The 25292-nt window shown below is 40.1% G+C and overlaps 1 protein-coding gene across 1 annotated transcript in view; it reads right to left on the bottom strand.

Annotated features, from left to right (window-relative positions):
* Positions 1–25292, bottom strand: part of LOC107716993 (titin-like) — a 161854-nt gene that overhangs the window by 47679 nt on the left and 88883 nt on the right. Inside the window, 51 exon segments of the mRNA XM_016523634.1 lie at positions 140–244; positions 342–932; positions 1033–1320; positions 1430–1720; positions 1885–2172; positions 2314–2619; positions 2711–3013; positions 3184–3486; positions 3596–3883; positions 3987–4286; positions 4389–4691; positions 4793–5092; positions 5184–5459; positions 5546–5956; positions 6049–6348; positions 6566–6850; positions 6942–7262; positions 7350–10319; positions 10423–10716; positions 10802–11101; positions 11196–11477; positions 11639–11947; positions 12039–12341; positions 12428–12727; positions 12835–13116; positions 13225–13527; positions 13656–13958; positions 14055–14336; positions 14470–14620; positions 14728–14876; positions 14963–15277; positions 15968–16267; positions 16349–16645; positions 16734–17051; positions 17137–17436; positions 17658–17787; positions 17883–18064; positions 18175–18483; positions 18568–18997; positions 19206–19396; positions 19613–19921; positions 20036–20335; positions 20482–20775; positions 20875–21159; positions 21326–21622; positions 21860–22159; positions 22262–22564; positions 22656–23036; positions 23165–23467; positions 23552–23860; positions 24328–24597. Of these exon segments, the coding sequence (XP_016379120.1) occupies positions 140–244; positions 342–932; positions 1033–1320; positions 1430–1720; positions 1885–2172; positions 2314–2619; positions 2711–3013; positions 3184–3486; positions 3596–3883; positions 3987–4286; positions 4389–4691; positions 4793–5092; positions 5184–5459; positions 5546–5956; positions 6049–6348; positions 6566–6850; positions 6942–7262; positions 7350–10319; positions 10423–10716; positions 10802–11101; positions 11196–11477; positions 11639–11947; positions 12039–12341; positions 12428–12727; positions 12835–13116; positions 13225–13527; positions 13656–13958; positions 14055–14336; positions 14470–14620; positions 14728–14876; positions 14963–15277; positions 15968–16267; positions 16349–16645; positions 16734–17051; positions 17137–17436; positions 17658–17787; positions 17883–18064; positions 18175–18483; positions 18568–18997; positions 19206–19396; positions 19613–19921; positions 20036–20335; positions 20482–20775; positions 20875–21159; positions 21326–21622; positions 21860–22159; positions 22262–22564; positions 22656–23036; positions 23165–23467; positions 23552–23860; positions 24328–24597 (17610 nt within the window).

Genomic DNA, 25292 nt, shown 5'->3' with positions numbered 1-25292 from the left:
AAAATAATTAAATAAAAATACTGTTGATATATCCAATTGTTGTGGTATTGTTTCACTCCTAACTATATTTCAATGAAAAAAGCAAAATCAGAATGTCTTGATGAAAAGGTTATTGTCGTATATATAATTATTTCTGTACCTGTGATTGGTGAGCCTCCGGTTTTCCTTGGATCAAACCATGCAAGTGTTGCTGAATCATGATACATACTCATAACTTGAGGGGGTGGAGGTGAATCTGGAACATCTGATGACGTAATCATGAGTAAGAAAGTGAGATTTTCACACTTAGATATTGCCTATAGTATCTAAACTATATTGACAATTATTAAAAATCCACTCACTGAATGGATGCTTGGCAACCATAGGCTCTGATTTGAGGCCCTCACCAATTCCATATTTGTTTTCTGCACTAACCCTAAAGATGTACTCAGTTCCCTCATGGAGACCAGTCACTCTGAAAGTGTTTGTGTCCACAGATGAAGACACAGTAACCCACATGTTAGTAATGGAATCACGTTTCTCAAGTATGTAGTTGGTAATTTCTGATCCACCATCATCTTTAGGAACACCCCATTTTAAGGTTGCACCATCTGCAGTCACTTCCTTGAACTTTACTGGTGCAGTTGGAATTCCTGGTTTGCCAACAACTCTGACAAAAATTGTGGACTCTTTTGTTCCAGCAGCATTGCGAAGAGTGATGGTGTATTTTGAGGCATCTGTCCTTTGGCAGTCACGTATCATAAGAGTTGTGTTTACTGCCGTTGATTCTACACACACTCTTCCTGTGTCTGTGAGATTTTCATCCTCTCCCTTCTTCCATGTGACAACAGGGACAGGCTTTCCACTAATAGGAATCTTGAGACGAACGGTGCTTCCTTCTTTTGCGATATAGTTCAAGTTGGGCAACTCTCGCAAGTCACAGCTTGGAGAAACTATAATAATACAGAAAAATAATTAACAAGGAGCAGATTTAAAACACAATATACCAGAGAGAGCTCAAGGGCATTTTTATACAAATGCAAGAAATCTCACCATTGACATCTTTAGCAATCACAGAGAGTTCTTTCACAGGACCATCACCAGAATCATTTGTTGCTTTAACTCTGTATTTGTATTCCCTTCCTTCAGTAATGTCCTTTGCACTATATTGCATGTTCTTTGATCTAAGAAGCTCCTTCCATTTGTCTTCGCCATTAAGGACCTCTAGCACATATGCAATGATGCGGCTTCCTCCATCACTGATGGGCTTTTTCCAGGAAAGTGTACAAGAGTCCTTGGTTACCAGCAAGGTCTTGAAGTCCATAACTGGTCCAGGTTGTTCTGGAATATAGTTTATTCAATAATAAATATTAGCAGTGTTATTATAAAATATACATTGAAATTATTTCTGCAGTTGAAGATTACATAATCAAAAATGATCTTCACTCACCAGAAGCTCTAACAGCATCCACAGTTTCACATGGCTCACCAATGCCAAACTGATTTTGAGCCAGAACCCTGAAACAATAAGATCTTCCGGCCTCTAAACCATCAATCTTGAAAGATGTTTGAGTGCAAGTGGTTGAAACATTTGACCATGCTTTCCTTTCTGCATCTCTTTTGTCAACAATGTAACCTGTAATCTCACTTCCACCATCAATTAGAGGTGCATCCCATAGGATGGAGGCACTGTCCTTTGATGTCTCTTTTACCATCAGATTCAGTGGAGGTCCAGGAGTATCTGTTTAGTGTTAAAAGAGATATAATTACTTTAGCTAATATAAAATATTAATACTATAAACTATAGTATATAAATATTAAACTATAAACTATATATATATATATATATATACAGTATATATATATATACATATAAAAAAATATAAAAGACCTCTTAGGACTCACCAAGGACCTTGACAATAACGGTGTACATCTTCATTCCGCTTACACTGTCAAGATTCAGAATGTATTTGCCTGCATCATATCTATTGACTTTATCAACATAAACCAATGTATCAGTGTCTGTTGTTTTGATTATGATTCCATGTCTGTCCTTAATGTTGGTGTTCATCTTGGCCCAGGTCACCCTGGGGATTGGTCGACCCTTGATTGTGGCATGAAGTTTCATTTTACTGCCAGCCGTGAGCACCACAGTGTCCTTCAGCTCTGCATCAAGCTCAGCCTCAGGAGCAGCTAGAATAACAGAAAAAATACATTTATATATTGCAGGCATTAGTTACACAATATTTTAATTATGTATTTTATGATCAGAATTAAAGGAGATTTAACAAAATATGTAATTAATTATTTAAAAGTTATTAAATTATTTTTTACCAAAAACATCCTTGGCAACATGTTTTTCAGGAAATTCACAAGGCTGGCTGAATCCAACTTTATTTACAGCAGTAACACGGAGTTGGTATTCTGAGTTCTCCAAGAGTCCAGTCACAACATAATTTGTATCCTGAAGGTTCTTGGGTACGTTGCATCTTATCCAGTCTGTTGTATTAGTTCTCTTGCTTTCGACAAGGTATCCCAAAATTTCACTACCACCATCATTTGCAGGCTTAGTCCAAGTTAGTCTAATTGTGCTGCTGGTCGTGTCTATAACTTTGGGAGAAATGGGTGGGCCTGGAGGATCTGTAAATAAATATTAAGAGGTATTCATATATGCTTGCACATATTCCTAGATAAACAAGATATTGTACTGTAAACAGCTTCTGATACTCACACAAAGGATCAAGAGCAGAGGTGGCATTAGATGGTTCACTGGGTTTGCCAAGGCCAGCTTTATTAACAGCAGTGACTCTAAACTCATACTGAGCTCCCTCAGAGAGACCTCCAACCTCAAGTGTTCTCTCCAGCAAGGGTTTTCTGTTCAGTTTAGTCCAGTTAATTTCCTTGGTCTCACGTTTCTCAACTATATATCCAAGAATAGGGGACTTTCCATCATCAGATGGTTCCTTCCAGCTTACAGTCATACGCTCCTTTGTGATGTTTGTAAGGACCGGTGGGTCACATGCTCCAGGAACAGCTATAAATGACAAGCACATTACAACACAGTACATTACAACACAGAAATTATATATCAAGTCACCATTATTTATATACCGCTTTTTACAATGCAGATTGTCTCAAAGCAGCTTTACAGTATTTACAGTATATCCAAGAAATAAAATACATAGACCAATAGCAAGGTCTTACTGAAGGGATTCCTTGCAACAACAGGGTCCGATATGATGCCATCACCAGTACCATAGCGGTTCTCGGCACGAACGCGGAACTGATATTCATGCCCCTCAATCAGTCTCTCCACTAAACATTCTTTTGTATCACCACTGATTTTAGCAGAAACTTGGGCCCAGTTAGCCCTGCTTGTCTCACGTTTATCAACAACATAATTTGTAATTGGAGAACCACCATCTGCAAGTGGAGCCTCCCAGCTCAACTTGATCTGCTCTGAAAGTACCTCATCAAACTTCATAGAGGCTGGTGGGCCAGGTATATCTGTGTAAGGGGAATATATGATTATTATTTTGCCAAAAGGAGACACAAATATGCTATATCTCATCTTAGTGACAATTTAGCTAAGGAATACAATTATAATTTTGCTCACCTAAAACTTTGAGTTGCATTTCTGCAGTTGTAGAACCACTAGCATTTACTGCAAGAATTCCATAACTTCCCATATGAAGTTTAGTAACTGCATCAAGGCTCAGAGAAAAGAGGTGTCTCTTTTGAGACATCTTGAATTCTTTGTCAGCTTTCAACACTTCTCCATTCTTGCTCCATGTAACCTTGGGCATTGGTTTGCCAAAAACTTCAGCTTCAAGGCAAACATCTGATCCAGCCTTTACTGGCAACATCTTTTTCATCTGTATTGAAAGCTCTATTCTTGGCGGTACTATAGATAAGCAAACATGAGAGAAAATCAGTAAGACAAATAGCAATTGACAGCCATTTAGAAAACATTTTAAAAGACATTTACAAAACATAAAAGTGCGTACCATTTTCTGCAGACACCAGAATCGGGTCAGTGATTTCAGACGGCCTGCTAATGTTAACTGCTGTCTTGGCAATTACCCTAAACTGGTACTTAGCACCCTCTTCTAACCCAGTTGCAGTGTACTCCTCACGAGGCACATTTTGACTACTTGTATTGCAACGCACCCAAGTGTCTCCTGGAAGCCTCATCATTTCAACATAGTATCCAATTATCTTGCTTCCACCATCATTCTTTGGTTTGGTCCAAACCAATGTAACTGAGTTCTTAGTCATGTCAAGTACCTCTGGTTTTCCAGGAGCATCTACAATAAAAAAAATATAAAACAACAGAAAAACATGGAACATAATCATCTAATATGCAGACATTTATATCTAAGAATTCATTTAATTTTAGATGCACATACCAACAGGCGTTCTTGCTGTGATAAACTCAGTTTTCTTGCTTGGTTTTCCCTGACCAGCTCGGTTTATAGCAGACACTCTGAAAGTGTATTCCAGACCCTCAATTAGGCCAGCACAAGGATATTCAGTTGTGCGAACAACAGAATCATTAGCCTTAACCCAAAGGAGACTGTTCCTCTCTTTGCGTTCAATGTAGTATCCAGTAACTGGACTGCCACCATCAGACTCAGGCTTATCCCATGCCACAAACATGCAGTCCTTGTTCACCTTGTTGATGCGGCAGTTCAAAGGTTCACCAGGAACATCTAAAAAAGATTAAATTGTTAAACACTAACGAACAGGCCACACCATTTTTATCATCCATTGCATGTTGACAGATGATGCTGATGCTTGCGTTTCAACTCACCGAAGGGGAATTTAGCAACCATCCTTTCAGATGTAAGGGGGTCTGAAATACCAAATCTGTTCTCAGCACGAACACGGAAAACATATTCCTTTCCAGGAATAAGCTTTCCGATTCTGCAACCAGCTTTGCCACAGCTGGAAAGAGCAGTAACCCAGTCACCTCTGCTTACATCACACTTCTCAACCACATAATTAGTGATATTGCTACCACCATCTTCAGTTGGTTTGTTCCAAGAGAGTGTGCAGGCATCAGAATCTATGTCACTGATCTCAAATGGTGGCTCAGGTGGTCCAGGAATATCTGAGACATAAGAATGTTTGTTGAAAAATTAACTGCATGTTCACATGCATTATTACTGAAGGTCGTCATGGTGAAAATGACAAGTTCTAACCTCTGATGATGATTTTCAAAGTCTGGTCAACTTTTCCAGTGCTGTTCTCAGCAACAAGGCTGTATTCACCACTGTCTTGTCTTGAAACATCCTTAATGATGAGCACACACATGTTCTGAGATTTGTGCACAGCAAGACGGCTTGATGGGACTACATTATTTTCTCCCCGTTTCCATTGGCATGCTGGTGCTGGCTTTCCAGATACAAGAGCCTCAACCCTCAGTTTTGCTCCTGCCTTTGCAGTGACAAGCTCAGGCATGATGATTTTGGGCTCCACTGGGAAGAAATAACAAGATTGAACAGGTTTTTACTGGAAGTGTAGTTCAAAATATTTTTGAGTAATATATGATTTAATAACTTACACATCTGCTCCTTGATCTCATAAGCTTCTCTGGTCTCTGTGGGAAGACTGGATCCCATGGCATTTTTTGCTGCCACTCTGAAGCGATATTTTCTTCCCTCCTTTAATCCAGCAACAGAGATGCTTAAATCTTTTACGACTGTGTACGGCGTCCATTCCTCCTTTTTCTCCTCCTTCTCTTCCTCCACCACAGGTTCAGGCGGGGGTGGAGCCACCGGCTCTACACCAGGCTCAACCTCACCTTCAGCCGACACTGGTATCTTGAGAGGTTTAGGCATTGGAAGCTCAAGATAATCAATAATGTAGCCATCAATTTTAGCCCCACCATCACGCATTGGTTTCACCCATCCCACAGTTGCACTGTTCTTAGTAATCTCTAGAACATCAACCTTTTGTGGTGGGTCAGGCTTGCCTTGAGGGAAAAAGACACAATTGTTATAGTAATACCCTTTTAACAAGAATTCTAAAAGCCTTTAAAATTGCTCTGACTAAGAATACACTTACTGATAGGATCAGAGGCCAGATAGGATTTTGCTGTAACCCTTGGGACCCCAGGACCATACTCATTTACAGCAACGACCCTGAAGTAATACTCTGTTCCTGGGGCGAGATTGGTAACTTTAAATGTGGTGTTATCAACATTAGCTTTCACTGTTGCCCAAGTCTTGCGATCAATTTCTCGTTTTTCAACAATGTAATGAGTGATATTACTGCCACCATCATTTTCAGGTGGAGACCATGTGAGGTTGCAAGATGACATTGTGATGTCAGCAACCTCAAGACCAACAACAGGTCCAGGTGTATCTGTTTTGAAAATAAAAATATACATTTATATATATTTGATTAAAAAGTTAGATAATTTATGTATTTTCATACATTAATATATTTTCATTTGTTTCAGCCGTGTGATTTTTTTCCATTCATTTGACATATTTAAAAATATGGCAGATAAGCAGAAAAAAATCATGTGACTGAAACAGATGAAAAAATGGGAGCTTGTTTTTTTTTTTTTTTTACTTACCAAGTACGTTGACATTCACAAACACTGCCTTCTCTCCAGCTGGACTGGATACAGTCAATGAATATTTGCCTGAATCATCACGAGTAGAATCAGAGATAACAAGGAATGTCATAGTGTCAATGAGATCAACATGGCCCTTCTGAACAACATTATCTTTTCCCATTCTCCTCCATAAGACCTTGGGAGCGGGTCTGCCTCTGACTGTGGCAACTAATCTAATTGGGCAGCCAGCTCTAACAGTCACACCTTTCTTCAGTTCTGCATTCAAATCAATCTCAGGGGCCTCTGTAGTTTGTGAAAAAATTTTTTGATAAAAAACAAGGAATTAGGAAGGAATGTTGCTGATAAAGTTTAAAAGTAGTCTATGGAAACTCACCCAAGACTTCTCTTGGTGTCACAGCTTCCCCAAGATTAGTTGGCTGACTCAAGCCAACCTGATTTTGTGCAGAAACACGGAATTCATATTCAAGCTTCTCATTCAGGCTTGAGACTGTAAATTCTGTTCCGATCAACTGGGCAGCAACATTGCACCTTTTCCAGCCTTCATCTCCCTTCTTGCCTGTTCCCTTGACTCTTAGCTCGATGACGTATCCAATAAGAGGAGCACCTCCATCATATGTAGGCTTTGTCCATGCCAGAGTAATTGATGTCTTTGAGCTGTCAGCCACCTTTAAGTTACTAACAGGACCAGGAGGCTCTGCAAATTGAAAAATAAATTTTGCTGTAAATACAAACAAAAAACAAACAAACATTTTATCAATTATTTTACTGTAACTGGACATACCAACTGGATCTCTTGCAGTTAATGATCTGGATGGCTTGCTTGCATCTCCAACTCCAATTTCATTTTCAGCCCTGACACGGAACTGGTATTCATGATTAGGCAGTAAACCTGTAACAGTCATCTGTGTCCCTGCAATTGGGGACTTAACAACAGGGGCCCACCGAATGGCATGCTCTTCTTTTTTCTCAAGAATATAACCAGTTATAGGTTTTCCGCCATCATTATCAGGAGAGCACCACATAACAACCATTTCATCTTTTGTAATTTTGGTAACCTCTGGTGCATCAGGTGCACCTGGTCTGCTGAATTGGGTTCTTGCAACAATGGACTCAGTTTCAACAGCAGGGCCAGCACCCATCTTGTTCTCAGCTCTCACACGGAAGATGTATTCATTTCCTTCGATAAGGCGAGTAACTTTAGCTGAATTGGTAATAATAGCTGCTGAATGAACTGACCATACCCCTCTCTTTGTCTCACATTTTTCTATGATGTAATTATAGATCTCACAACCACCATCATCTTCTGGTATCTCCCATGTAAGCTTACATCTGTCCACAGAAATGTCTGACACTTTCAGGTCTCTAATAGGACCTGGTCTGTCAAGAACATTCACCTTGGCCTTAGCAGAGCAGGTTCCAGCAGTATTTGTTGCAGTAATTATGTATTTTCCAGTATCTCCACGTCTTGAATTTGTGAGCAGGAATTTTGTGAAGTTAGTGCCAGTTTCAACTTGTACCCTTGGGCTTTTGGTGATATCTGCAGTGTCACCTTCTTTAGACCATTTTACATCAGGCTGTGGTTTACCTATAAGCTCTGCCTCAATTGGAACGGCATCTCCAGCTTTAACAACAAGAACACCCACCAGTTTGACTTTGAGCTCTGGCTGTACAAGTTCCTCCTTTACAAGAACTTCAGCTGTTGTCACCCAGTTACTCTCTCCTCCCTCATTCTTTGTTTGAACTCTAAATTGATAAATTTGGTTCTCAATGCATCTGTCAGCCATGAAATAGGTTTCCTTTATAGCACCTTTGTGTAATCGTTCCCATTCATCTGCTTCTTTAGGCTTCTTTTCAATATGGTAAGCAAGGTTACGACTACCACCATCGTATTCTGGTTTCTTCCACTTGAGAAAGACAAATGTCTTGCCGATTTCAGCGATTTGGAAGTTCTCTGGCTCACCAGGTTTCTCAACTGGATCAACAGCAAGGACTGGTGCTTTTGTTTCTGTTAGTGGACCAGCTCCAATTTTATTCTCTGCACTCACACGGAAGAAATATTCACAATTCTCAACAAGTGGAGCTTTGAAAAGTCGTTTGGTGCAGTCAGAAGAAACAACTGTCCATCCTCTTTGACTTGGTTGTCTGCACTCAATTATATAATTAGTAATTTCAGTGCCACCGTTATCCTCTGGATTTTCCCAAGAAACCATACAATAGTCTTTAGTCACATAAGCAACCTTCAAATTCTGACAGGCTCCTGGAATATCAAGTACATTGACAATAATTGTAGCTTGTGCTTGACCACTGCTATTCTTTGCTTGAATTGCATATTTTCCATAATCAGCTCTAACAGCTTCCTGAATTACCAGCTCAACAAGAGGGAAGTTATTGTTCATCTCAGTGCGTTTATCTCTCCCTAAAACTCTTGCATCTTTAGTCCAAGTGATTTCAGGGTCAGGTCTACCCTTAACACGGGTTACAAGGTTGAGGATTTGCCCTGCTCTAACTGTTAGGAGGTCACGGCAAACAACATCAACAGTTACATCAGGGGGAACAAGAATGTCTTTGGCAAGCACAGTTTCTGTGAGTTCTCTTGGCTCACCATCTCTAACCTTGTTTGAGGCTCTAATACGAAATCTGTACTCTGTGCCTTCACTAAGTCCAGGCACTCTAAATGCACAAAACTTGATTAGATCCTTGTTTATTTTATCCCACTGTGCAGAACCTGATTTCTGGCATTCAATAACATAGCCTAGGATGGGGCTGCCACCATCTCTGGAAGGCTTGGTCCATACCAAATCTGCATATGACTTGCTCCAGTCCTTCAGCTTAATGTTACTTGGAGGCCCCGGAGGAGTAATTGGACGTTTAGCTTTCATTGGGTCTGATGGATATGAAGGCTCACTTACACCAGCAACATTTTCAGCAAATATTCTGAATTCATAGCTATTGCCCTCAAACAAACCACATACCCTGTATCTTACATCCAAGACTGGTGTTTTATTGACACGAATCCATTTACCAGTCATCTCCCTGCGCTCAACAATGTAACCACTCACAGGGCTTCCACCATCAGTTTCTGGTTCAGTCCATGACACTGTTACAGCATTTTCTGTTATGTCAGAACATGTTGGTTGGCCAGGAGGACCTGGTGGATCAAACATATGCTTGGCAATAGTGGGAGGACTTTCAAGGCCAGCACCGATGCCAATTTTATTCTCAGCACGTACACGTACAATATATTCACGTCCCTTCTCCAAACGTGGGACTTTGGCCTTTGTGCTTGTGCTTCCAGAACTCACAACTGACCACGGCTCCCAAGGCTTCTTGACATCCTTCTTCTCTACAATATAGTTCATCATAGGTGTGCCACCATCATCTTTTGGTGCACGCCACTGGATTATCATATGATCAGGGGTAACCTCAAGGATATTTACGGGACCAACTGGAGCAGATGGAACATCAAGGACTGTAACATGTAGAGCAACAGACTTGCTTCCAGTAGGGTTTGCCACAGTAAGACCATACTCTCCGCTGTCAGTTCTGACACATTCACTAATAGTCAAGACAGTTGAATTTCCTTCAGTAACGATCTTAAATTTGCCCTCAGTTTTAAGCTCATTTCCTTCACTTTGCCACTTGGCTGTTGGAGTTGGAATTCCTTGCATGACCGCTGGGAGGACGATTGTACTGCCAGCTTTCACAACAAGACCCTCAATAAGCTTCACATCAACTTCAATAGTTGGAGCCACTGAAAAAGAATATTTTAATTAACACTGAGCATAATAAAATGTAATATGTTGCCAGTCATTTTTTATATAATAATATAATATAATATAATGTGTAAGCCTTACAGGTTTTTTCCTGGCAAGTAATTGGCACACTGGTGTCTGGTCGGCTAATGCCAATTGCATTTTGTGATTTTACACGGAATCTGTATGTTTTGCCCTCCACAAGTCCAGTAACATGGCACTGAGGATTGCTGACAGTCTTGAAGGTCACCCAGTCAGTGGAACCTTCTTCTTGATGCTCAACAATGAATCCGGTGATCTCACTTCCACCTGTGCGATCAGGCCACTCCCATTGAAGCCATACTTCAGTTTTGTCTGCATTCACATGATGCAGATTCTTGGGTGGACCAGGAGGATCTTTAGGTAAAAATATACAAATTAATTTAACAAACTGGTATAAAATAGTTAAGCTTTTAAAAGTAACATTATATTTAATACTTACAAAGTGGATCAACTGCCTTGATGGGCTTGGTGGTTTCAACAAATGCACTCCTGCCAAATTGATTCTCAGCTGCAACTCTGAAGAGATACTGAATTCCCTCCATCAGATATTGAGCCATAAGGCTAAGCTTTTTAGATGCAGCACAAACTGGAACCCAGTTCTCAGCTGCTACATCTTTCTTTTGCACAACATAGTGGGAGATTACGGCACCACCATCATCCTCTGGATTTTGCCATGTCAGGTAAGCTGACTCACTTGTGACTTCAGAGATTTTAAAATTCCTTGGTGGTCCAGGTTTATCTAAATAAAAAATAAATATATTTATTTATATAGATAACTAGTTGATTATAGACAATGTGTTTACTGTTAAGTGTTGTTCTTAAAACATTCATACCAAGAGCAAGAACAGTGCATGTAGCAGATTTCGTTCCAGCTGCATTTTGAACAGTGATGGTATAATTGCCACAGTCAGCACGGGTACACTTCTTAATGTGAAGTTTGCTTCCACTTGCTGTGACCTCAATAAGACAATGAGCAGGAACTTCACCATCATTCTTTTTCCAAGAGACAGTGGGAATTGGCATGCCCTTAAATTTGGCACTAAGTGTGATGTCTGTCCCAACCATGGCAAGGTGGTCACGTGCCATATTGGCATCTAACAGCAACTCTGGCTCCTCTGCATGAGAATTGAGATTAGAAGGATATTAATTACTAATATTATTTCACCTTCCAATATGTAAATAACATACCTTCAGTTAAATAAGTTTAATTATAAAACAACAGCTACCTTTCAACACTACTGTTTTCTAAATATGTAAAGAAAAAGGAAGAAATTACCAAGTCTGTCATGAACCTTCACTGGTTCCTTGACATAAGCAGGCTCAGATTTTCCAGCTGCATTCACAGCCATAATTCTGAATAGAAACTCTCCACCTTCTGATAGATTTGTCACAACAAACTTGGTGTCTGGGCATGATTCAGGAGTTTCATTTGCCTGGATCCATTCGATTGCACCGGGCTTCTGATACTCAATCAAGTAACCAAATATTTTTCCTTTACCATCATGGCGAGGAACACGCCATGACAGACTTACAGAATCTTTAGTCTTGTCAACAGCTTCAGGCAAAACAGGGGGGCTTGGCTTAACTATTAAAGAATAAGTGAATAAAGAATTATCAAATGTACTATTTCTTGATATGCATTAAGAAAAAGAAACCATCAAATCATTAAAGCTTACCAATGGGATCCTTAGCCAGAATAGGTTTACTGGGAAGGCTAGGATCTCCAGTGCCAATTTCATTCTCTGCCATTACACGGAATTCATATTCACAGCCTTCAACGAGGTCTTGTACCCTGTACTGTGTAGCAGGGTAGATTGGATCTCTGGTTGCACGAGCCCATCTCTTAGCTGAGGGCTCCTTCCTCTCCAATATATAGTTTGTGATGGGCTTCCCACCATCACGAGGACGGTTCCAAATTACCAGTGCTGAATCATGGAAGACGTCTTTTACAATGGGTGGCTCAGGTGCCTCAGGTACCCCTGTAATAAGGTGAAGGATATCAGGAACAAAACATACAATTTTTACAGCTTTAAATGGACAATATTTTTTGTGTGTTTTTACATACTGAATAGATCTTTAGCTTTCATCTCCTCTGATTCCAGTGGGTCACTTATGCCATACATGTTCTCAGCACTAATTCTCATGATGTATTCACGACCCTCTACAAGTTTAGGTACTTTGCAGTGGGTTTTTGTGGTGGCAGATGTTACAGTTGTCCACATGTCCCTGTTTACATCTCTCTTCTCAATGATGTAGTTAGAAATTTCACATCCACCATCATCAAGAGGGGGCTTCCAGGAAATAACCATATGATCTCTGTGAACTTCCTCAAATACAACTGGGCCCTCTGGAGGCAATGGTCGATCTAAAAGTACACAAAATATACATATATAAGATGGGTCCAAAATATGTATTTATATTCATATATCAATTTATATTTGGTAAACTTTAGTCTTGTTTCATGAGACTTACCTGCAACTGTGACATTACAAATGCCTTTACGAGCACCAGTACAGTTTTCAACTGTCACACAGTATTTTCCACTGTGTCCACGCTGAGCTTTAATAATACCCAGGCACATTGTGGTAGTAGTGTTTTTGAACTTGATGTGGTCATCTGCTTTTAGTTCTTTGTCATCTATTGACCAGGTGACAGATGGTGTTGGTTTTCCAGTATACCGTCCCTGGAGTGCAAAGCTTTCACCAACACGAACAACAGCCTTATCACGGAAGTCCAGCTCAATTGTAGGGGGCTCTAAAATGGGAAAAAGAAAAAAAAATCACATTAACACTTAGATAATAATAGTTAGTGTAATGTGGTGTACCAAATGAAGAACAGTTGAAGAGCTAAAAAAACACTCACCAAGTTCATCTTTACATGTAATTGGCTTAGTGGAGAAGGATGGTTTGCCTGGACCAACTTCATTCACTGCACTGACACGGAATTCATATGTGTCGCCTTCACGAAGACCATCGTAAGTGTATTTCCTATCCATCAGTGTCTCTTTGGTCAGTCTGACAAACTTGTCTTTGCCAATCATGCGAGCCTCAAGAATGTAGGATATCACTTCAGACCCTCCATCATACTTAGGTGGCTTCCAAGTCACACTGATATAGTCTCTGGTGATGGCAGTCACCTCAAGATCTTCTGGACGGTCTGGAACATCTAGTCAAAAAGAGGTCAAATGATGATTAGCTACCATCAATACAGAATTTTATTTTACAGTTGCATTTAATATAGTTTCAAGCTATTTTTAAAGCAGGAAAAAAAGAAAAACAAAGAAAAATACTTACTAATACGATCTTTAATCACAATTTCACATGCTGTTTGGCAGAAAGGACCTACTCCAATTGCATTTTCAGCTGCAACTCTGAAAAAATATTCCTTTTTAAGCACCAGATTATTTACTATAGCATTTTGTCTGCCAGCTGAATAGGAGCAAGATGTCCAAGCCTTTCGATCAGCTTCACGTTTCTCAATTATGTAATTGGAGATGGCAGATCCACCATCATCATCAGGGAAAAACCAGTTCAGTTTGCATGAATCACTTGTAAGGTTTTCTGCTGTAAATGGTGCCCCCACTGGACCAGGGATATCTGAAGTAACAAAATACGATAAGAAACTGTACTTTCCCTAATGTAGCTATTTCACAGTAATGTGTATATTATTTGTGCCTGATAATTCTCACTTACCAAGAACATCAACAATAACAGACTTCTTCACTTCTCCTCCCTCATTCTTGGCTGTTATTGTATAAACACCTCGTTGTGCCCTAGTGCAATCTTTAATTACCATGGAGCAGCTGATTGATGTGGTTTCAATAACAGCTTCTGATGGGACTGGATACCCATCTCTGCTCCATGTTATCACAGGTGAAGGTTGGCCTGACACATACGCGATGATACGAATAACACCTCCTGCATGAATAACCATCTTCTCCTTTATTGAAATGTCCAGCTCAAGGACTGGCAAAACTGAAATGGCAAAAAAAAATTCATTAAATTCATATTGCATATAAATCCTTGTTTTGTTTTTTTTGTCCCCCCCCCACCCCACAAGCAATAAAATAACACTTAATTTGGAGAATGTTGAATCACTGAGACTTACTTATCCGGTCCTTCATTTCAAGAGCATCAGCAACTTCACCTGGTTCACTCAGACCTGCAGCATTGAATGCCAAAACTCTAAACTTATAAAATGCATTCTCTTTTAGTCCAGTGACCACAAATTTAGTTCCTCTAACTTCCTTGTCTTTGGCCTGCAACAGAAGGAAGATTTTTTTTTTTTAATGTATAAAGAATGTTTTGCTGAAATTAAAATATTTGGGTATAGATAAATTTGTGTATACATAAATCTTAAACAAACCTTGACCCATGCTTCTGTGCCCTCCTCTTTGTATTCAACATGGTAGCCCATTATCTTTGAACCTCCATCCTTCAACGGTGGAATCCATTCCAAGTCTGCTGTAGTCTTAGTCCAGTCCGTGACTTTCGGGGTTGGTGGCAAAGGAGATGCTACAAGAAAATGGATTTGTCATAGTTTGAGTCTCTATTAATAAAAAATTATATGAAATTGAATCTCACACTGTATTGTTTCCTACCTATTGGATCTCTAGCAAATGTTGGATCAGATGGCTCACTTGGAGGTCCACATCCTGCTGCATTTATTGCTATCACGCGGAACAAATACTGAGATCCATCAATGAGCCCCATGACTCTGTGTGATATACCAAGTGGCATGGGCCTGACTGGATCACGGGTTACTCTGTTCCAGCGTTTAGATGTGGTTTCTTTACGCTCAAGCCAGTAGCCTGTAATTGGAGTGCCTCCATCTGAGTCTGGCTCTTCCCAATTCACAGTCATGGAGTCTATTGTGATGCTGGAAAGTGTTGGCTTGTCACACTGGCCAGGTGGCACTAAAAAATAGACATAAAATAACATCAGTGTTATAAAGTGAAATAAATCTAATCTAAACATACAACATGTCTCTAATTAGATAAACTTTAAAGGGGTCATATGATGTGATTTCAATTATTTCTTTCTCTTTGAAGTGTTACAAGCTCTTGGTGCATAAAGAAGATCTGTAAAGTTGCAAAGACTAAAGTCTCAAATCCAAAGAGATATTCTTTATAAAAGTTAAGTCAACCACGCTTACCTAAAACGGCTTGTTCTAACAACCCCCCCACATGTCTACGTCACGATGTGGGAAGATTTGCATAACGCCGCCCAAATGTTCACACAAAGAAAGAAGGCGTAACTTTGATTCTCGCTGTAGTATTGTTGTTGCCGCCATGTCGTGAAGGCGCTGTGTGTTTCGTTGTGAAAACGAAACTACTTTGTTTGGCCTTCCAAAAGAGGACGATATCCGCTTCATCATGCCTGGAGCTGATCCGTGCTGGTCGCTGAGGAAATACATCAACTTCGCGCTGTGGATCGGCTTTCACCATGGACGAAGCGGAGTCCAGCCCGGGGTCGTCACATGTGGTTGCCGCAAGCCCGCCGGCCGCGCCGTACTCAAGCCCGCCCGCCACTGCTTACTCTAGCCAAAATAATGTTCTTTTTAACAACATCATATGACCCCTTTAAATATGTGAATGAATACTTACTGAACACATCTCTGGCTACTTCAGGTTCACTATCAAGAGGCTCACCAACGCCATATTTGTTTTGAGCCCTAATCCTGAAAATGTACTCATGGCCTGGCATTAGATTGTCGACCGTGAATATTCTCTCTTTGGGTTCACTAGTGACAGGTATCCAAGTCTTCCTGTTGACAACACGTCTCTCAATAGTGTAGTTTGTAATTTTGGAGCCACCATCATCCTTAGGAGGCAGCCATGATAGCGTTATCTGTTCAGCACAAATTTCCTCAAATTTGATGGGTGCAGATGGAGCCCCAGGACGCCCTGTTTAAAAGAAGAATTATGTTACTTCTAACAACAACACCTACATCTCTTCATATGAAAAAATGTGTTGTTGAAATTTACCTAGAACATTAAGCCTCATTTCCTTGGAAACGGTGCCAAGGCTGTTGCTGGCAGTAAGAGTGTAGAGGCCAGTATCTGAGCGTTTGCCCTGCTGGATCAGCAGTGTGCAGCTATCATCAGAAACAAGTTTGTTGATGTGCTCATCATACTCAACATCAACCTTGTTTTCACTTTTGTGAGGAGGAGCCTTCTGCCATGTGAGTGTTGGAAATGGACAACCGTTAATCTTAGCAACAATATGAATATCTGAACCCTGTTCAACCTCCATGAATTCTGGAAGCTCAATAGAAGGTGTCCCTAAAAGTGAAATGGAAGAAAGATGAATTTGTACACCATGCAACCCTAATTCATTGAATTCCTTTATTGTGTTTTGCTTTGTACGCACTGTTCTGGTCCTTAATAATGATGGGTCCTGCTGTAGAGGATGGTCTACTGGCACCAACCTCATTCACAGCCTTAACACGGAATTCATATTCAGCACCCTGGTGGAGATCCTCCACTTTGAAGGTGGTGGTATCAATATCACGGCGGTTACACTGTCTCCAGGACTCTTGCTGGTTTCCACTGCTATCCCACCATAGACGCTCAACATTGTAGTGAGTTACAGGTGCACCACCATCATTCTTTGGTGGCTTCCATGTCAGAGTCACAATGCCCTTGGACACATCAACGATTTTGACTCTTGTGGGAGGATCAGGAGGATCTGCAAAAATTTTGTGTTTTGAATAATCAGGATAAACTGTATTTAAACATTTTTAATGTCAGACTTGTTTACAAAATATACTTACGAATAGGATCTCTGGCTTTAGTCCGCTGAATGGTTGTGATATGAGGTCCCAAACCAAAGCGATTCTCAGCTCTTACACGAAACAAGTATTCTTGTCCTTCAATGAGGTCTGGCACAACTAAGGACTGTGTTGCGCAAGCTGGGTTGACCTTTGTCCAAGCCTTTCCTTCAACAGTCTTTTTCTCAACAAAGTAGCTCTTGATTCTGTCACCTCCATCACAGTCTGGTGGCTTCCAGCTTAGTCTACATGTTCCACGTGTGATGTCACTGATTTTGAGATCTTTAGGAGATCCAGGCAAATCTAGACAAAAGAGACATGATATAATGAGATATGATATTATGTGATATACCGTATTGTCCCGAATATAAGACGATATTTTTTTCTTGGAAATACATCTGAAAAAACGTGGTCGTCTTATATTCGGGCCAATACGGTAATACATACTTCTAACCTTATATTTTAATGAAGCTACTACTGCTTCATGTTGTGATGTTTTGTATTTTAAATATAGTGTTGCTTACCAAGTACATTCACTCGCACTTTAACGATTTTGGTGCCAGCCTGGTTGTTGGCAGTGATGATGTATCGCCCAGAGTGGTTTAATTTACATTCAGGGATTGTCACTACTGATGTTGTATCACTGGATGATATCTGCAAAGTTTAAATGTAAAATGTATTATTTGAATAATGCAAGTTTGTTGGGACTTAACAAACCGAGTGTTTTGGGGAAGAAAAAAAAATCCTACTTCTGAATCCTCTGGCAAAGTGTGACGCTCATTCTTTTTCTCTGTTGGGGCAGTTCCATCAAAGTCCCATGTAACATTCGGAATAGGTTTGCCAGAGATGGTGGCTGGAATATTGATGGTTGTTCCAGCACGACAATTGAGAAGCTCATGAGCTGTGACCTCCATGGTAATGACAGGTTCCTCTGTGTACATGTCGAGTAACATATATCTTTAATCATAGATACCTTTCTACATGTATGTATTAACTATTACTCTATATTATTGCAACACATCTACACAAAATAAGGCTTACCCAGAATATCTTGCACAATGGTATCGCCAGTTCTGGGACTTGGCTCAGATTCACCAGCAGCATTGACAGCAACAATTCTGAACCTGCATTTCTTATTCTCTTTAAGCCCTGACACAGTGTATGAATTGGTTAGGATCAGCTTATCTGGTGTATTGATCCTTCTCCACTCAAGTGAACCTTCATCCTGAACTTCAACAATGTAACCCTTTATTGGACTTCCTCCATCTTTTTCTGGTGGGGTCCAGGAAAGACTCACACTGCTTGTGGTTTTGTCTGTTACTTCAGGTGCTGGTGGTTGACTTGGTGGTTCTACAATTAACATTTAAGAATGCAAAGTTTTGTTCATTAGAAACTGGAATTCATAAACCTATCAACGTAAGAAATATTACTTACTTCTTGGATCAAGCGCAAACACACATTCTGTTGCTTCACTTGGAGGTCCAACGCCAGCTGCATTCTGAGCCATCACACGGAACTGGTACTCGGAACCCTCAATAAGGTGGAGCACATTGTATTCCAGGCCCCTGACTGCTGGTTTTGTTACTGGAGCCCTGTTAACACGACTCCAGTACACAGCTCCTCTCTCTCTCTTTTCAAGCCAGTAGCCTTGAATGGTTGAGCCACCATTGTCTTTTGGAGGATCCCAAGTGACCAACATGGATGAGCGAGAGTGACTAATAATCCTTGGCCTCTGGGGTGGCCCAGGAAGACCAAATGGATCTTTGAGTACAACCTTTTCTGATTCACAACCATCACTGACCCCGTACTTGTTCTCAGCTTTGATCTGGAACTGGTAGGTACCATATGCCTCCAACTTGTACACCTGCAGAAGGGGATTAAAACTCATTTAGAGCATTTAAGGGTGCTTTCACACTAGCACTTTTGGTGCACACCCGGGTTCGATTGACGTCAGAGAACTCGGGTTTGGACCAAGCAATCGAACCAAGTGTGAAAGCACCCTAAAAGCACATATCAGTCTCATTCTAAAAAAAACTGCCTCATAGTAATATGTATTAATAATATATATTAACCCCATAACGTCTGTCTATGACGCAGCATGTCAACTGTTCCCAGTCAGACTTCTTTTTGCTGGCATCCCTCTTCTCAATGATGTAGTTAGTGAGGTCGCTTCCACCATTGTCCTCTGGAGCATCCCAGGTAAGGTAGCAGGACTCAGCTTTGATGTCAGACACCACAATGTTTCTTGGTGGCAATGGGCGATCTAGGGAAACAACAACACCACAGTTAGAACATCCCCTCAATGCATCTTAAACGTAATCTTGTAGCAGTATTGCTGAAAATAAAGAGTTGCGTCCGACATAATTTAATTACAAGAAAAAGCACTGTTTAACTTGTAACACCCAATACTACTTCCCATTTGGTGAAAATTCTAAAAGCTTAAGTAAAATCAAATACTGAATATGATTTAAAGTCTTACCCAATATATCCACTCGGATTGTGCGTTGACCTACTCCACGGGTATTTGTGGCAGTTAACTTGTAAATGCCTGTGTCTTTTCGTACAGTTTCAGGAATACCAATTTTGGTATTGATAGTTTGCCTGTTAATCTCCTCTGATTCCAGTGTCATTGTCTCAGTAGGTTGGTCGATAACTACTCCATTCTTTGTCCACTCAAATGTAGGCAAGGGTAGGCCAACAATTTCAGCAGGAATTTCAATAGCTGCTCCCTTCTTGACAATAATAGCATCACTCTTAAAGAATTTCAACCACTTAACAGTTGGTATCACTAAAATAGAGGAAAAATATAAATGGAAATAGTAAGGCATCAATTTAATTAAAAACTAAAACTAAATTTGTTAAAAAGTTGTCAGTGATTTACGTTATATGGAGTGATACATACGTTCATCATCCTGAATATTGACACTGATTGGTTTGGATGGTTCTCCATCGCCAACCTCATTGACAGCTTTGACTCTGAAGTCATACATCGTATTCTCAGACAGATTTTCCAGAGTGATGGTGAGGTCTTTGCAGAGTTGGCGATTGGCAACATCATATTCATTGCTGTCTTGTCTCATCTTTTCAACACAGTAGCCTCTGATTGGAGAACCACCATCGCTACGAGGAGGTTCCCAAGTCAAAGTAATAGTGCTCTTGGTCCTTTCCTTATAGTGCAATTTCTCTGGGGCAGATGGAACTCCTAAAATTTCAATAAAGTCAACATTGTTTATTGCTTTTGTATGAAAACAAGTAATGCAGATTATAAACTGAACATAATTCAAATATATTTTCATATATGAGATCAAATTAATTGTTCTCATGAATGTATTATTCAGTTTTATTTACCTTTAGGATCCACTGCTAAAACAGGTCCAAGTTCAACAGGAGCACCAAGCCCATACTTGTTCCTTGCGACTACACGGAACATATATTCTTCTCCATCAAGAAGACCAACAATGTCACATTTGCAAGCAGCAACTTCTAAGGGTTGTCTGTAAATGTGCATTTTCGCATCTTTTCTTTCAACAACATAGCCCATGATGTCACTTCCACCATTATCCAGAGGATCTGACCAGGTGAATGAAATCATTTTCTTGGTCACATGAACTGTCTTAAGATCAACCACTGGTCCGGGGACATCTTTTGTACAAAAAAGAACAAGAAAACATCCCAATGAGGGGTTAAATTTCAGGTTTTAATAGCAAAAAAAAAATCGTTAAAGAAAATAATTTGACTTACCCATCACATCCACCTTAACGGAGGCAGACTTTGTTCCGCTGGGGTTGGTACCTGTGATCTGGTATATGCCATGGTCAGTTCTCAAAGCATTTTTGATGGTTAAACTGCTGTTTTTTCCTTCTGTCTCAATAACTGTGTGTTCCTTGTCTGGCTCTGCATCATCTTTTGTCCACTTAACTTCTGGTACAGGGCGTCCAGTAACAACAGCAGGGAGACGCAATGTTTCTCCAGCTCTAATGATGACTCCATTCTTTACAGTGACATCAAACTCAACCCCTGGGGCCTCTGTAAATTCAAGTACAGATTTAAAATTTGATCATAATTTATCTAATAGGCGCAAAGCAATGCTGAGACATATCTAAATCGGGGCTCATTGTTTAAAGAGTGTTAGGTCCTCTGTTGCACTCACTGTTTGTAGAAAGGAGAAAGTGCAACAAGTTTTTTAACATACCTTCTGGCTCTTTGGCCTGAACAGGTTCAGTCATGCCTGGTGCTCCATGACCTGCTTCATTTACAGCGTATACACGAAGGTAATAGTCAGCTCCCTCAGTCAGTCCAGTCACTGTGTATTTGCGGTCTTTGCATCTAAACTCAGTACAGCGGACCCAGTCCTTCTCTCCAACCAGACAGCGCTCAACATGATATCCAAGAATTTCTCCACCGCCATTGTACAATGGAGGTACCCAACTGATATCGATAGTTGTATTTGTGACATCAACAATTTTTGGTACAGGAGGGCCTGGAGGCACTGCAAAAATATTGTTACATTTAATCAAATTATAAAATGGTTTGGATCTAGTTAGTATAAATCTAGTTTGGTCACACTTTAGTTTGGGGACCATTTCTCACTATTAACTAACTATTAACTACAACATTTGCTTCAATAAACTAAAGTGTTACCATAAGTTTTATACTGATTAAAAAAAACATTTAAACCAATTTAAAGGCATATTTTTAATGTTTAGTTTTCAATTTTCACACTTACAGATTGCATCCATTGCAGTCTGAGGGTCAGTTGGTGGACTGAATTCTCCCGGGCCAGCAAGATTTTCAGCACAGACCCTGAAGACGTAAACAAGGCCTTCCATAAGACCCTCAGCCTTAACTGACAGTGAATTAAGAAGATTGTTGTTCACTCTGGTCCAATATTTGCTGTTGACTTCACGTCTCTCAACCCAATAGCCCAAGATAGGGCTACCATTGTCCTTTGGCTCATGCCAGCTGAGAGCAACTGTGCTGGAAGTGACTTCTCCAATTCTTGGCATGTTGGGAGCATCAGGTGGTTCTGAAAAACAATATTTTCAAATAATTTCAAATAAACCATAATATAAGACAACTACCGTTCAAAGTAAAATATAGTATAAATATAGTAAAAATATAATTCTACCAAATTGATTCTTTGCAATAAGTGGTTCAGAGTAGCATGGATGTCCACAGCCAAACTTGTTTTCAGCTGTGACTCTGAAGATGTACTCCTTTCCTTCAATAAGCTTGGTTACAGGGTAATTGTATCCCTTGTGGGTCGAGGTCACAGTTACCCAACCAATCTCATCAGTAGTGTTGTCTTTCTTTTCCAGTATGTAGTTGATGATGTCACTGCCACCATCATCAAGAGGTGCATCCCACATGCAAACAACAGAGGTGTTTCTGATCTCATCAAATCCAAAGTTAGCAGGGGGGCCAGGCTTATCTGTAAGTTACAACAAGCAGAAATGTTAATACATTTTTTCATTAAATAAATGCTTGGGAAGATACTCATTGTAGTTCCAAAAGTAACTCACCAAGAACATTAACTTCACACGATGCTCTTGCAACACCATGGGGATTTTCAACTCTAATAGTGAACATTCCATGGTCTGTTCTGATGGCATCACGCACCATCAGAGCAGTTTCACCCCTTTTGGTCTGGTCGAATGACAAGCGATCTAAAAGTGGTGGATGGAATTCTTCTTCAGGTTCAGGCTGAACAGACTTCTTTTTCTTCTTTTTCACAATTTCTGATTTCTTCTTAGCTGGCGGCTGCCTCACATTCTCATCATTTCTGAGCCATGTAACAGTTGGGTAGGGAGATCCAGATATGTAAGCATCCAATCTGAACTCTTCGCCCTTTTTGATACTGAGGCCAGATGCAATACGGACATGGAGTGATACCTTTGGTGGTTCTAAATTAGAAAAAAAGTAGAATAAAAAAAAAAAAACAGTAATATGTAATGTTTTACTTGACACAGAAGAGTTCGAAAAGTTTGCATATTTGAAATGAAACTGTAATAGATTTTGTTTTTTAACATACCAACAGGATCAGCAGCCTTAATCAATGGTGTACTGCGAGATGGGTCACTTGCTCCTGCAATGTTCTCTGCACGGACACGGAACTGGTATTCCTTTCCTTCCGTCAAGCCAGTGACAGTGTAGGAGAAACCAGGTACCAGATTTGGAACGCATCTTTCAAATCTGTCACCATCTTTTTCAATTTTCTCAAGAATGTACCCTGTGATTGGGCATCCACCATCATATGGTGGTGCCATCCAAGTAACAGTGATCGAATTTGAGGTGGGATTGTGTCCTTCAACCTCAATTGGTGGGTCTGGGCGTTCTGTAATTAATGAATTAATAATAATAATAGAAAATAAAAATATATATAAAATAAAATAATAATTAAGAAATGAATTATACTCACGTTTTTGTTCTTCTGTTATGACAGGATTACGGAGTTCAAGAAACTCGCCACTACCAATCTTGTTAACAGCCTTCACTCTAAAGTAATATTCACCATTGAGCATAAGATCTTTGACCACAAAACTTAAAACATTGTCTCCAGACATCACAGGCAAAAATGTCTTCTTCTGAGCTTCCCTGCGCTCTAGAACATAGTGCAAGATTGGGCTACCACCATCACTTTCTGGAGGCTCCCAAGAGATCTTGCAAGAGTTCTTGGTGACCTCACTGGAAGAGATGTCCTTACATTGTCCAGGCAGGCCTTTTAATGGAAAATATGAGGCATTGAGGTATTTTTGAGCAGTAGGCTTTATAAGTGTGACAAATGGAATCAATATAACTATACAGTTTCTTACCGATCACTTTTATGTTGATTGTGCCAGTTATTGAACCCAGACTGTTCTCAAGAGTAACAGTGTACACGCCAGCATCTTCGTGTTTACACTTGAGAAACTCCAGGTGAACGCGATTGAGTTCACATGTCAATGTCAGTCTGTCTTCAGTCTTTAATTCAGTGTCACCCTTTTTCCAGACCATTGATGGTTTTGGTATTGCTCTGTATGGGATTTTTATGTCCATCTTCTCACCCTCAACAATTACATGACATATCAATAATATTTCAGTACAATCAAGAGTCAGATTTTTGTTTGTGTTGTTTTTCACATCTTTTTAGATAACTTTTTAGATAGTATCAATCTCAGACAGGTTTGTTCAATAGTTTGCCAGATCTTCTTCCTTTTACGGTGATTGTGCCAGTTACTGAACCCAGACTGTTCTCAAGAGTAACAGTGTACACGCCAGCATCTTCGTGTTTACACTTGAGAAACTCCAGGTGAACGCGATTGAGTTCACATGTCAACGTCAGTCTGTCTTCAGTCTTTAATTCAGTGTCACCCTTTTTCCAGACCATTGATGGTTTTGGTATTGCTCTGTATGGGATTTTTATGTCCATCTTCTCACCCTCAACAATTACAATGTCTTGGGTCTGGAGATCCATGGTTGGTGCACCTTTAAATATTGAAAGATGTACTAAATATCAGTACTAGAGCTTGTGAGTGACTTCTTGGTCAGAAGATCTTGGTCAGATAAAGATTTATTAAGGAAAGCTTTTTTTCAAACAAATGAACTGTATTGTAATGCCAGCGATAAAAAAAGCCACTGCTGAGCAGCAAACAGGTGTTTGAAGCTACTGGAGTCTCAAGATCCTCTCCATGCAGACTGACAGTTGTGTGTAAAGCTGCGTTTCAGTCACTGCTAACCAAACCTCACAAAGAGAAACCTGCACAGTGGCTGTAGAAACACATGTTCAAACTGTTTAGCACCATGGTATTTATGCAGCATGGGATAGTGTTCCTGCATGAAAATCCTTTTATTTCCGAGAGCACTATTCTTCATTTTATACCACAGCAGAAAATGGTCAGTTATGAACTCCACATATCTTGCAGATGTCATTTTGACACCCTAAAATGACCTTACAGCTCACTTCCCAATATTCCAACCCAAATCATCACCCACCGCCTCCTTGCTGATGTTGCAGTCTCATTGGAATAGGCTGGCCATTCATCAACTATCAGAAATCCATTTATCTGGACCATCCATTGTACTGCAGCATTCGTAAGTGAATAAAACTATTCTTATGTTTCTACAGCCACTGTGCAGGTTTCTCTTTGTGAGGTTTGGTTAGCAGTGACTGAAACGCAGCT

The sequence above is a fragment of the Sinocyclocheilus rhinocerous genome, unplaced genomic scaffold (genome assembly GCF_001515625.1).
Source record: "Sinocyclocheilus rhinocerous isolate Xijiao unplaced genomic scaffold, SAMN03320098_v1.1 scaffold1802, whole genome shotgun sequence".
NCBI lineage: Eukaryota > Metazoa > Chordata > Actinopteri > Cypriniformes > Cyprinidae > Sinocyclocheilus > Sinocyclocheilus rhinocerous.
Note: the sequence above shows the minus strand (reverse complement) of the source record. Positions and strands in the feature narration are given on the sequence as shown.